The 14,158-nt window shown below is 37.8% G+C and overlaps 1 protein-coding gene across 8 annotated transcripts in view; it reads right to left on the bottom strand.

Moving 5' to 3' along the window:
* The window catches only part of BLTP1 (bridge-like lipid transfer protein family member 1), a 1,044,923-nt gene that overhangs the window by 609,029 nt on the left and 421,736 nt on the right, over positions 1–14,158 (bottom strand). For all 8 annotated transcript variants that reach the window (XM_053703615.1, XM_053703613.1, XM_053703617.1 and 5 more), the window contains 2 exons: positions 8,131–8,358; positions 6,674–6,811 (listed from right to left, as the gene is read on the bottom strand). In XM_053703615.1, coding sequence (XP_053559590.1) covers positions 6,674–6,811; positions 8,131–8,358 — 366 coding nt within the window. The remainder of the gene's footprint in view (positions 1–6,673; positions 6,812–8,130; positions 8,359–14,158) is intronic.

The raw sequence follows: 14,158 nt of genomic DNA, 5'->3' as shown, positions 1-14,158 counted from the left end.
AACATAAATATTTACGCCATATCTTATGGTAAATTTTTCTGGTAACAGGCTTCCTAGCCTGTATTAAGGTATCAATAACCAACTCCGAGAAGCCACGCTTTGATAGAATCAAGCGTTCAATCTCCATGCAGTCAGCCTCAGAGAAATTAGATTTCGATGGTTGAAAGGACCCTGAATTAGAAGGTCCTGTCTCAGAGGCAGAGACCATGGTGGACAGGACGACATGTCCACTAGGTCTGCACACCAGGTCCTGCGTGGCGACGCAGGCGCTATCAGAATCACCGAAGCTCTCTCCTGTTTGATCTTGGCAATCAAACGAGGAAGCATCGGGAATGGTGGAAACACATAAGCCATGTTGAAGACCCAAGGGGCTGTCAGAGCATCTATCAGCACCGCTCCCGGGTCCCTGGACCTGGATCCGTAACAAGGAAGCATGGCGTTCTGGCGAGACGCCATGAGATCCAGATCTGGTTTGCCCCAACGATGAATCAGTTGAGCAAAGACCTCCGGATGAAGTTCCCACTCCCCCAGATGAAAAGTCTGGCGACTTAGAAAATCCGCCTCCCAGTTCTCCACGCCTGGGATGTAAATCGCTGACAGGTGGCAAGAGTGAGACTCTGCCCAGCAAATTATCTTTGAGACTTCCAACATCGCTAGGGAACTTCTGGTTCCCCCTTGATGGTTGATGTAAGCCACAGTCGTGATGTTGTCCGACTGAAATCTGATGAACCTCAGAGTTGCTAACTGAGGCCAAGCTAGGAGAGCATTGAATATTGCTCTTAATTCCAGAATATTTATTGGGAGGAGTTTCTCCTCCTGAGTCCATAATCCCTGAGCTTTCAGGGAGTTCCAGACTGCGCCCCAGCCTAGAAGGCTGGCGTCTGTTGTTACAATCGTCCAATCTGGCCTGCGAAAGGTCATCCCCTTGGACAGATGTGGCCGTGAAAGCCACCATAGAAGAGAATCTCTGGTCTCTTGATCCAGATTTAGTAGGGGGGACAAATCTGAGTAATCCCGTTCCACTGACTTAGCATGCACAATTGCAGCGGTCTGAGATGCAGGCGCGCAAATGGTACTATGTCCATTGCCGCTACCATTAAGCCGATTACTTCCATGCACTGAGCTACTGACGGGTGTGGAATGGAATGAAGGACACGGCAAGCATTTAGAAGTTTTAATAACCTGGCCTCTGTCAGGTAAATTTTCATCTCTACAGAATCTATAAGAGTCCCTAGAAAGGGAACTCTTGTAAGTGGTAATAGAGAACTCTTTTCCACGTTCACCTTCCACCCATGCGACCTCAGAAATGCCAGAACTATCTCTGTATGAGACTTGGCAGTTTGAAAACTTGACGCTTGTATCAGAATGTCGTCTAGGTACGGAGTCACCGCTATGCCTCGCGGTCTTAGTACCGCCAGAAGTGAGCCCAGAACTTTTGTAAAGATTCTTGGAGCCGTAGCTAATCCGAAGGGAAGAGCTACAAACTGTAATGCCTGTCTAGGAAAGCAAATCTTAGGTACCGATAATGATCCTTGTGAATCGGTATGTGAAGGTAGGCATCCTTTAAGTCCACTGTGGTCATGTACTGACCCTCTTGGATCATGGGAAGGATGGTTCGAATAGTTTCCATTTTGAATGATGGAACTCTTAGAAATTTGTTTAGGATTTTTAAGTCCAAGATTGGTCTGAAGGTTCCCTCTGTCTTGGGAACCACAAATAGATTTGAATAGAATCCCTGCCCGTGTTCCGTCCGCGGAACTGGGTGGATCACCCCCATTAGTAAGAGGTCTTGTACACAGCGTAGAAACACCTCTTTCTTTATTTGGTTTGCTGATAACCTTGAAAGATGAAATCTCCCTCGTGGAGGAGAAGTTTTGAAGTCCAGGAGATATCCCTGAGATATGATCTCCAACGCCCAGGGATCCTGGACATCTCTTGCCCAAGCCTGGGCGAAGAGAGAAAGTCTGCCCCCCACTAGATCCGTTTCCGGATAGGGGGCCCTCTCTTCATGCTGTCTTGGGGGCAGCAGCAGGTTTCTTGGCCTGCTTGCCCTTGTTCCAGGACTGGTTAACTTTCCAGCCCTGCCTGTAACGAGCAACAGCTCCTTCCTGTTTTGGAGCGGAGGAAGTTGATGCTGCTCCTGCCTTGAAGTTACGAAAGGCACGAAAATGAGACTGTTTGGCCTTTGATTTGGCCCTGTCCTGAGGTAGAGCATGGCCCTTACCTCCCGTAATGTCAGCTATAATTTCTTTCAAGCCGGGCCCGAATAAGGTCTGCCCTTTGAAAGGAATATTAAGCAATTTAGATTTAGAAGTCACGTCAGCTGACCAGGATTTAAGCCATAGCGCTCTGCGCGCTTGGATGGCGAATCCGGAGTTCTTAGCCGTAAGTTTGGTTAAATGTATGATGGCATCAGAAACAAATGCGTTAGCTAGCTTAAGTGCTTTAAGCTTGTTCATAATTTCATCCAATGGAGCTGTGCGAATGGCCTCTTCCAGAGACTCAAACCAGAATGCCGCCGCAGCAGTGACAGGCGCAATGCATGCAAGGGGCTGTAAGATAAAACCTTGTTGAACTAACATTTTCTTAAGGTAACCCTCTAATTTCTTATCCATTGGATCTGAAAAGGCACAACTATCCTCCACCGGGATAGTGGTACGCTTAGCTAAAGTAGAAACTGCTCCCTCCACCTTAGGGACCGTCTGCCATAAGTCTCGTGTGGTGGCGTCTATAGGAAACATTTTCCTAAATATAGGAGGAGGGGAAAAAGGCACACCAGGTCTATCCCACTCCTTGCTAATAATCTCTGTAAGCCTTTTAGGTATAGGAAACACGTCAGTACACACCGGTACCGCATAGTATCTATCCAACCTACATAATTTTTCTGGAATTGCAACCGTGTTACAATCATTCAGAGCCGCTAATACCTCCCCTAGCAATATGCGGAGGTTCTCAAGCTTAAATTAAAAATTAGAAATCTCTGAATCGAGTCTCCCTGGATCAGATCCGTCACCCACAGAATGAAGCTCTCCGTCTTCACGTTCTGCAAACTGTGACGCAGTATCTGACATGGCTCTCACCTCATCTGCGCGCTCTGTCCTTAACCCAGAGCTATCGCGCTTGCCCCTTAATTCTGGCAATTTAGATAATACTTCTGTCATAACAGTAGCCATGTCTTGCAAAGTGATTTGTAAGGGCCTCCCTGATGTACTTGGCGCCACAAAATCACGCACCTCCTGAGCGGGAGGCAAAGGTACTGACACGTGAGGAGAGTTAGTCGGCATAACTTCCCCCTCGTTGTCTGGTGATAATTTCTTTACATGTAAAGATTGACTTTTATTTAAAGTAGCATCAATGCAATTAGTACACAAATTTCTATTGGGCTCCACATTGGCCTTTAAACATAGTGAACAAAGAGATTCATCTGTGTCAGACATGTTTAAACAGACTAGCAATGAGACTAGCAAGCTTGGAAATACTTTTCTAAATAAATTTACAAGCAATATAAAAAACGCTACTGTGCCTTTAAGAAGCACAAAAAGCTGTCACAGTTGAAATAACAATGAACCAAAATAGTTATAGCAACCAATTTTTCACAGTAAATGTATTAAGTTAGCAAAGGATTGCACCCACCAGCAAATGGATGATTAACCCCTTAATACCCAAAAACGGATAACAATTTAATAATTAACGTTTTTCTCACAGTCAAAACACACTGTCACAGGTCTGCTGTGACTGATTACCTCCCTCAAAATGAATTTTGAAGACCCCTGAGCTCTCTAGAGACGATCTGGATCATGGAGGATGAAGTAGACAGATTGTGACTGAATTTTTACTGCGCAAAAAAGCGCTAAAATAGGCCCCTCCCACTCATATTACAACAGTGGGGAAGCTCAGAAAACTGTTTCTATGCAGAAAACAAAGATGGCCATGTGGTAAAAATCATGCCCCAATAAGTTTTATCACCAAGTACCTCACAAAAAACGATTAACATGCCAGTAAACGTTTTAAACATACATTTTAAAAGTTATGAATTGTTATTAATAAGCCTGCTACCAGTCGCTTTTACTGCAGTTAAGGCTCATACATTATTTCAGTATTAACAGTATTTTCAGAGTCAATTCCATTTCTTAGAAAAATACATTCAGTGTACACACACTCATCAGCCTAATACCAGTCGCTATCACTGCATTTAAGGCTGAACTTACGTTACATTGGTATCAGCAGTATTTTCTCAGTCAATTCCATTCCTCAGAAAAATAATTTACTGCACATACCTCATTTGCAGGGGGCCCTGCATGCTATTCCCCTTCTCTGAAGTTACCTCACTCCTCAGATGAGAACAGCCAGTGGATCTTAGTTACGTCTGCTAAGATCATAGAAAACGCAGGCAGATTCTTCTTCTAATGCTGCCTGAGAATAAACAGCACACTCCGGTGCCATTTAAAATAACAAACTTTTGATTGTAGAAATAAACTAAGTTAAAAAACACCACAGACCTCTCACAGCGACCTATCTTTAGTTAGGCTGCAAGAGAATGACTGAATATGACATGTGAGGGGAGGAGCTATATAGCAGCTCTGCTTGGGTGATCCTCTTGCAGCTTCCTGTTAGGAAGAGATATATTCCATAAGTAATGGATGACCCGTGGACTGACTACACTTAACAAGAGAAACAAAACTTTCCAAGATAGTAACTTAATATCTACGGAATGTAGAGGTTCAAACGGAACCCCTTGAAGAACTGAAAGAACTAAATTTAGACTCGGAGCCACAGGTCTGTAAACAGGTTTGATCCTAACTAAGGCCTGTACAAACGCCTGCACATCTGGCACAGCTGCCAGACGCTTATGTAACAGAATAGACAGAGCAGATATCTGTCCTTTCAACAAACTAGCTGACAATCCTCCTTAGGGATTATTTGGAGTAGAAATAAGCCTGTCTGTCTGAAGTTTCTGGACACCACACGTGAGGCTGCATGAACTGTCTTGTCAAAAACAACTGCGCAACTGAGGCGCGAAAATGAGGCCTCCTCCCTCTGCATTACAAAGAGCTGGGGCCTTTCTGAGGAGATTAGGAGTCTAATCAAATGCCAGGCGAATAAAAAAAACCATAAGCGTTTTTATAAGCCACAAAAACACCTAAACTATAAATAATTATGCTAAGAAGCAAACGATTAAGCCCAAAATAGTGTCAACCAGCAGCTAAGCCCTTTATTTAAGCCATTATTTTATACATAGTCTAAGAAACATGGCTTACCTTCCCCTATGGGGATTACTGACAGTCTTCTAGCATTACTGGGTTTTGTTAGAAAAATTACTGATCATACCTGAAGCAGTTAAGCCTGCAAACTGTTCCCCCCAACTGAAGTTCTCCTGTATTCAACAGTCCTGCGTGGGAACAGCAATGGATTTTAGTTACTGATGCTAAAATTATAGTCCTCTCAGCAGAAATCTTCATCACTTTCTGCTTCAGAGTAAATAGTACAAGCCGGCACTATTTTAAAATAACAAACTTTTGATAGAAGAAATAAAAACTACAAACTAACACCACAAACTCTTTACCACCCCCGTGGAGATGCTACTTGTTTAGAGCGGCAAAGAGAATGACTGGGGGGGGGGGCGGAGCCTGAGGGGAGCTATATGGACAGCTCTGCTGTGTGCTCTCTTTGCCACTTCCTGTAGGGATTGAGAATATCCCACAAGTAAGGATGAAGCCGTGGACCGGACACACCAATGTAAAAGAAACATTATTTTGTGATTCAGTCAGAGTATACAATAAGAAAAGTTTCTAGTTTACTTCTACTATAAAAATTGCTTCGTTCTTATGGTATTTTTTTTTTTTTTAAAGAGATACCTAGGTAGGTGTCTGGAGCACTACAGGAAATAGTGTTGTTATCTAGTGCTCTTCCAAATGGATATCATTCTTACAAAACTGTTGCCATAAAGTAAATTAGAAAGTTGTTTAAAATTGCATGCTCTATCTGAATTGTGAAAGGAGAGAGAGAGTGAGTGTGAGAGAGAGGGGGGGGGGAGAGAGAGTGTGAGAGAGAGAGTGTGGGAGAGAGAGAGAGTGTGAGAGAGAGAGAGTGTGAGAGAGAGAGAGTGTGAGAGAGAGAGAGAGACATGAGGAAAAGAAGAGAACGAGGAATGCAGACAAAGGAGTATGATAAGCTCTTTTTAAAAAAAAAAAAATTTAAAGAATGAAATGTTGAAAATTGTTAGATCATTTAATTTTTGCATTACTGGCCTATGTATTTAATCCCTTAGATGGGTTGAAGTCCCACTCCAGAGTTGCAAGACTTTCATCTCCCTAGGACGACACAACTGGTAATTAGCAGGGTAATGCAACTGCGGCTGACCAGCTGTATCCTGCCCAAGAGCTGCAAGGCTTTCTAGATCTCAAGTAGCTTTTTCCATATGTGTTTAATCCAATTATAAGGATTAAAACACAGTTATAGAGGATAAAAATACAAAAATTATAGGCTCAAAATTATTGTTTTTTTTCTTTTTTCTTTTAACATTTGTATAGATATTTCTTCTACCTCTGGACCAAGATTTGGACTACGTCTGTATTTATTCACCTTTATATATACTTTCCATATAGTTTCCATAGCTTTTGTAGAACAGAAAATAACTATTGAACACCAGTTATTATCAATGATCTTAAAATACCTGGTAGTTGTCATGTACAAATATGTACAATGGAGACAACACAAGCTGCAACAGTGTCTCTCTGTACGTTTTTTTCATTTCAAAACAGAGTCTCTCCATAAAAGAAGTTGGGCATTCTGGTCCATCACTGCCACAGTGCTACAAAGGATGACAGAAAGTGATTTCATTGTATTGGATATATATACTTTAAGAAGTTTAATTTTTATATCACACACCACACACTTGTTCAGTACTTGAGATCTGCACATACCTCTTCTACTTTGGTTTATGGTAGCAGATATGACAGTGCTAAGTATAATATGTTTAATATTGCACTTTAATGGGATAAATTCTGTAGGCCTAATATATCCAGCTAGATAGCTTCATGGGTAATTTAGTTAGCTCTTGTCAGCTTTGGGTAATGGTCCGACTTGTTGTACCTGTATATATTTGTACATCACCAATCTATATTACTTGCTTCCCTAATAAGCTTGTTGCAATAGTGGACTAATATCACTACACTGGGTGATCCAGGCATATTATAACATCAAAACGACGTCATTCCCCAAATCAAAAACAGTTAGGAATCACTGTATAAGAGCAACATTTTTTTATTATTTATTATTAATTTATTTATGCAGCTAGGCTTCTGTAATGGAACACAACCAATCCTAGAAAGGAGTAAATTATATCAAATCAAATTATATCAAATGGTTAATTATAAGACAGCTCCTATGTTAAGCACTTGCAATCAATGAAGATATTTAAGACATTATAAAACATGTTTCATGTGTAAGTTCTATGGGGTCCCTGACTTTTTACGTGGTGTCACCATGGTCATTTATAAACAAACCAGCTAGAAATATGCTATAGTTAAGACTTAAATGAAGTCCAGTCAAAATGATTTCACGATTCAGATAGAGCATGCAATTTTAAGCAACTTTCTAATTTACTCCTATTATCAATTGTTCTTTATTCTTTTGCTATCTTTATTTGAAAAAGCAAGAATGAAAGCATAGGAGCCGGCCCATTTTTGGTTCAGGACCTGGGTAGCACTTTCTGATTGGTGTCTAAATGTATCCACCAATCAGCAAGTGCTACCCAGGTGCTGAACCAAAAATGGGACGGCTACTAAGCAGATATTCAAATAAAGATAGCAAGAGAACAAAGGAAAATAGGAGTAAATTAGAACGTTGCTTAAAATTGCATGCTCTATCTGAATCATGAAAGTTTAATTTTGACTAGACTATTCCTTTAAAGAAACTATTTGCTTCGAAACATGGTGCAGTGAAGTCCCTGTAATATTGTACATTTACAGAAAATACACAAAATAATAATATTAATTTTAAATGTATCATATAAAGCTTAATAGTTCCACACATTAAAAGAATATAATTCAAATAGCTATTAAGGCGCAATTATAAACAAACAATAATTAAGTTTTACTACAGTAAATATGGTAATTCCTATACACTTACCACTGGAAGCTTGGCATGAATCTTATATATATTAACCAGTACAGTGATATCCCAAGGGCGTAATGTAAGTGGGTGTATGGTTTCTGCTGTTTGGTTCTGGTCTTTTTTGTTACTGTCCACTCCAACTGTAGTCCAGCCAGAGCTGGAGGATGTGGACATCGACATCACAGGACTGGAGATAACCTCCTCAAAATCTGTGTACATGTCATCCTCTCCAAAATAATTTTCCTGTTGATGAATTATTGAAAATTACATAAGTATACACCAACTGAAGTAATACAGGTAGAAAACCCTTTATTCAAACTGCTTGGGAACGGAAAAGGTTTGGATTTCGGAACAGTTTGGATTTTTGAATATTAACATCTTAAAAAGGAAACAGTTTGGGGAGGGGGTGGGACCAAGGTAAGGCAATATTTACATGTAATTATACATTTTATACATGCAAGCTAAAGGTAGTTTTATATTACTTTTGTATACATCAGAAAGTACAGTACTGTAATCAGAAAGGTAATATTTGTTAAATAAATATCGACTATTTGCATTTTAGAACACAAAAATACAAACCAAAGACAGGCAGAGAAGATTGTGACTTACAGAAAGGGAAAAAGAGACAATTTGCCAACCTGCTAATCTGCTATGTCTCTTTAAAGCACTTTTGACCCCAAAAGAGAAGCTAAGGCAACAATTATGCAACAAAATGTGACATCTTAAGTAAAAGGCGATTCAGATATTTTAAATGAGGCATTAACTAATAAACAGACAGAATCATAAACATACAAACAATAATAATGTGGTTAAATAACCTCATTCTGATACATTTACAATGCAAACATCCGTGTGAGATCTATCACTTGAACTAAGACAGCACACTTCTACTACTATCACCCACCTAACAATGGAAATAGGTAAGAAGATCCCCTAATTTAAAAGAGAAGGGGTTTTATGTCCTTTTAGTTGTCATATGATCAATAAAGTAATAATGATCACCTGGGAGGAACTTCTAGCCATATTCAGCTTTGTTGTTTATGTTGTGTCAACTGGGAGAAACTTCAAACCACATTTAAGTTTGTTGTTCATGTTGTGCCAACTGGGAGAAACTTTGAGCAACATTTAACTTTGTTGTTCATGTTGTGTCAACTGGGAGAAACTTCAAGCCACATTTAAGTTTGTTGCTCATGTTGTGTCAACTGGGAGAAACTTCAAGCCACATTTAAGTTTGTTGCTCATGTTGTGTCAACTGGGAGAAACTTTGTTGGTCATGTTGTGTCAAAAAGGAGACACTTCTAGCCACATTTAGCTTCATTGTTCATGTCATGTGTCTAAGTGTAAAATAAGTGACATTTGTTATGGAAGATATATATAGGAATATGTATTGGGGAACAGATATCACATTAAGTGAATATTTTTGTTGGTGGCCTGTGTGAGTTTTGTTAGGAGTAAGAGCATGCAAACATGGAGGGTAAATCACGAAGTAATTGTTATACCATATGGCTGAATGTATTGATTTCAGAAAGAAATTAATTTATCAGGTAAGCATAAATTATGTTTTCTTTCATACAGGTGGTGAGCATCCACAATCCATTATTCCTGGATACCCAAGCTGTGGAGTCCACAAGTAATGAAAAATAAGAGCTGGATAAAAACCAACGTCTTTTTTCACAGTGAAAAAAATCCAAAACCCAAACAGAACCCAAACAACAGGGTAATAATCAATTAAAATGACCAAAAGGCAAAATCAAAATGTATCCTGAGACAGCTGCCTAAAGGACTTCCTGCCAAAGGCTAGCTTAGAAGAAGCAAAAAAAATCAAGAATTTAGAAAAAGTTTATATAAAAAAACAACAACTAAGAAGCTACCGTGCAAAATTGGTCAACAGAAGCATCATTCATTCTAAAAACACCAAGAAATTAGAAACTGATCTTGAAAAAAGAACAGTATAGCTGTCTAGGTGGAGGCTGTCCCACCTCCAAGTAAGCCTTATTGAACAAAAGTTTCAACCAAAATGCCAAAAAAAGGCAGAAGCTTTCTTACCTTACCTGGAACCAGAAAAGTGAACAGACTAACCAGAAGGTTGACTGAAATTCTTATAACACTTCAAGGCCCTTACAACATTCAAGCTGTGAAGTAGCCTCTCTGAAGAATGCTAGTATTTAGACATAAAGGGACAACAATTTCCCAACTTATATATCTGTCAGGGTATCTGTGAATGTCAGTACATAATATATATATTTATATATATATATATATATATATATAAATAAATATAATAAGATAAAATAAGTATACAATCTATCAAATATTAAATTTGAAAATGCTCATTTTATTACTGGACACATTCTATGTATTGCAATTCTGAGGTCATGAGACATTAGATGCCTGGCTGACCACAATTCAATCCTCCGCCACTCAATATGCAAAATTACACAGAGAGAGAACAAAGGATTTAGACCTCTGTATAAATAAGGCCAGTGGGCCACTTCAAAGTAAATATTAGCATTTTGAAACCCTCAGATGTGTAGGTCCATATATTGAGTTTCCTGCCCAAAATGGATAATAGATTTACAGACCCCCTCACTGCTCCATACAGAGGGAGCCTAAATGTCTGTGAAAACGCTTTTGGTGGAAGATAAGCATCACTAAAGCCAGGAATATAGTAATTAGCACAGACCTGAAAACCTCAAATAAACATCTGTGCTGACCAAACAGAAACACGTTTGTATTGTAGCTTTAAAAATTCATTTTTAAAGTACAACTTGTGTTTAAATTTCAAGTATAATTGATTCTCAGACTGTATAAATATATATATATATATATATATATATATATATATATATCCTGAGAAGAAATGCCTAACAGTAACATATTAGATAAGTGTATACTGAACTTAATGAAAAGCGGTATGGTAGATGTATAAATGTCTATAAAATAAAGAAACAAATGTTACCATTTTGAAACAGACAGCAATATGCCCTATTAAAGGGATACTAAACCCAAATTTTTTCTTTCATGATTCAGATAGAGCATGAGATTTTAAGCACCTTTCTAATTTACTCCTATTATCAATTTTTCTTTGTTCTTATGCTATCTTGATTTAAAAAAGCAGTACTGTAAGCTTTAGAGCCAGACCATTTTTTGTTCAGCACCTGGGTAGTGCTTGCTGATTTGTGGCTAAATGTAGCAAACTAATCAGCAAGCTCTACCAAGGTGCTGATCTAAAAATGGGCCATCTCCTAACCTTTTATTACTGCTTTTTCAAATCAAGATACCATCAGAACAAAGAAAAATTGATAATAGGAGTAAATTAGAAAGTTGCTTAAAATTGCATGCTCTATCTGAACCATGAAAGAAAAAATGTGGGGTTAGTATCCCTTTAATATCAGCCATAAACATGGATCTGTGTACTCAAAAATTATTAGGAATGTGAAATATGCTGTGTTTGTACGAATATAATGCCAGGATGTTAAATACTATGATTCTGGGGAGAACAAATAATTGACAGTGCAATTGCTTATTAATATGATTTTTAAGCGCATTTTTAATATATCATAAGTGGAATATTTTCATGTTCGGTCTTAAAATGATCAGAAAAAAAATGGTACTGTGTGATCCATGTGTATTTGAACATGTGACTTATTAATACTAAGCAATTATAGTATCGTGAATAAAAATATATAAGTGTGTTAAATGAACAGTTTAAAATGAGATATTGAACTGTGGCAATAATTGATGGTGAGACTATTTGCGGTTGTCTGCTGCCCCCTAGGGGATTAAAAAATAACCAATAAATGCGAAGCATCCGAAAGGCCAATCGAGACAAGCTTTCGTGGGGCGTTTCAAAATAATCACCAATGATTAAGAAAGAATAATAAAGGGAGGGGATTATCACATGATATAACCTCATGCAAAAGGAGATAGAAAAAAGTCTTTTGTCTGCTGAAACTTGTGATTGAATAACTGGCTGCCATATTTGGGACACAATCACTTTATGCAAAATCTGAGACTAACTTCTTGAATCTACATTTGCAATACCTTTCTTCATATGATGTGACCTGAATCTACTTGAAAAGCTGAAACATTGATTTGGTTATTTGGGTAAAGTATAAGAAACTGTTAAGTATATAATTTGATATTTTAAAGAAAATACATTCATTATTGCTACAGTCTAATTGCAGTTAGTAAATGTAAAAGAGCCCAATTTGTATTTTGAACTTGTGTTTCATAGCACTGTGTAGTTTAAAACTAATCATTAATGCTAAGTAATTGATCTTTGTGCATATATATATATATATATATATATATATATATATATATATATATATATATATATTAGAATTTGTCTTAATTGTAGATAATTAAGAATTTATTTCAGCTCAGATAAATTGGCATAGGAATTGGCCGTTTACACTAATAATATATATAATTTCTGATGTTTTAAATTGGAGTTATACAGGATCAATTGTAGGTTAAGTAGCTTAATCGTACTGGTCTGAAAGTTAGTGGCTCATATTTTGGTATTTTAATGCAATTTTGATTTGGGAGATTATTGTGAGTAAAGTTAATTTTAAAGGTAAATTTGGTTTGCTTTGTAAAGAATATTGTAACAACATAAGTGTGTATCATCTGATTCAAATTCTGGCTTTCTATAAATATAATTCAATGTGTTTATAACTTTAACTAATATAAATAATTTAGGAATTTATATTAATTTTAATTGTTTCGTACATGCATTTTATTGGGGGTTTGTTTTAAAGAATAATAATTATTAAATATATTGTATTATATCCCGGCCATATACTGACATATCCAAAGACACAACCTTATCTTAAAAAAGACAACTATAATCCACAAAACTGCCTTATCCTGGAGATAAGGTGAATAACATGAGAAGGCAGACAACTGAAAAACACTTCTAGCAGAAGAGATAACCAAAAGAAAACAAAACCTTCCAAAAAAAGAAAAATTATTTTAGGAACGGGTTAAATTCTAGCCAATGACACAAAATAAGGATTTTATGGTGATATCAGATAAAAAAGCATTGTCTACTTTTTCTGTGGTGATTGGCTTTATATCTTTTCAAATTACATTATAAACAAAATGTAATGCTGAATATTTGCTTTTTTTTTTTTTAACTGGACTGATATTGTACTATTTTTAATTAATTACAATACAGTGTTTAAGGAAATAAAAGCAAACTTGTAAGATTTTCAGAGTTTATAAGGGATCATGTTAGTTGGGGTAAAAATGATAAAGCAGCTACAATACGGACAATAAAATGAAAGCAGTTAAAAACATATAGAAGGAAGTGGCAATAAAATAAAATATGATTTAATCCACGTAATGTTTTAATAAAAAACAAAATGTATGCTTACCTGATAAATTTCTTTCTTTCCGGACATGGAGAGTCCGCAACATCATTCCAATTACTAGTGGGATATTCACTCCTGGCCAGCAGGAGGAGGCAAAGAGCACCCCAGCAGAGCTGTTAAATGTCACTTCCCTTACCCATAACCCCCAGTCATTTGGTCGAAGGGAAATGGAAAAAGAAGATAACACAAAGGTGTAGCGGTGCCTGAGGTTTAACAAAAAATACTGTCTATTTTAAGGTAGAGGACACGGAATGAACAGGGAGGGAGAACAAGACAGGCAGACCTAAACAGAAGGCACCACCGCTTGAAGAAACTTTTTTACCAAAAGAGGCCTCAGTGGGGGCAAAATTATCAAATTTGTAGAATTTGGAAAAAGTATGCAGAGAGGACCATGTTGCCACCTTGTAAATCTGTTCTACAGAAGGTTCATTTTTGAAAGCCCAAGAAGAGGAGACAGCCCTAGTGGAATGAGCCGTAATGCTCTCAGTAGGCTGCTGTCCAGCAGTCTCATAAGCAAAATGAATCATACTTCTCAACCAGAGGGAAAGAGAAGTAGAAGAGGCCTTCTGTTGCTTCTGCTTTCCTGAAAAACAAACAGGGCAGAAGACTGACGAAAATCTTTAGTAGCCTGTAGGTAAAATTTTAGAGCGCGTACAACATCC

This window comes from Bombina bombina, chromosome 2 (genome assembly GCF_027579735.1).
Source record: "Bombina bombina isolate aBomBom1 chromosome 2, aBomBom1.pri, whole genome shotgun sequence".
NCBI lineage: Eukaryota > Metazoa > Chordata > Amphibia > Anura > Bombinatoridae > Bombina > Bombina bombina.
This window is presented reverse-complemented; position numbering and strand designations above follow the sequence as displayed.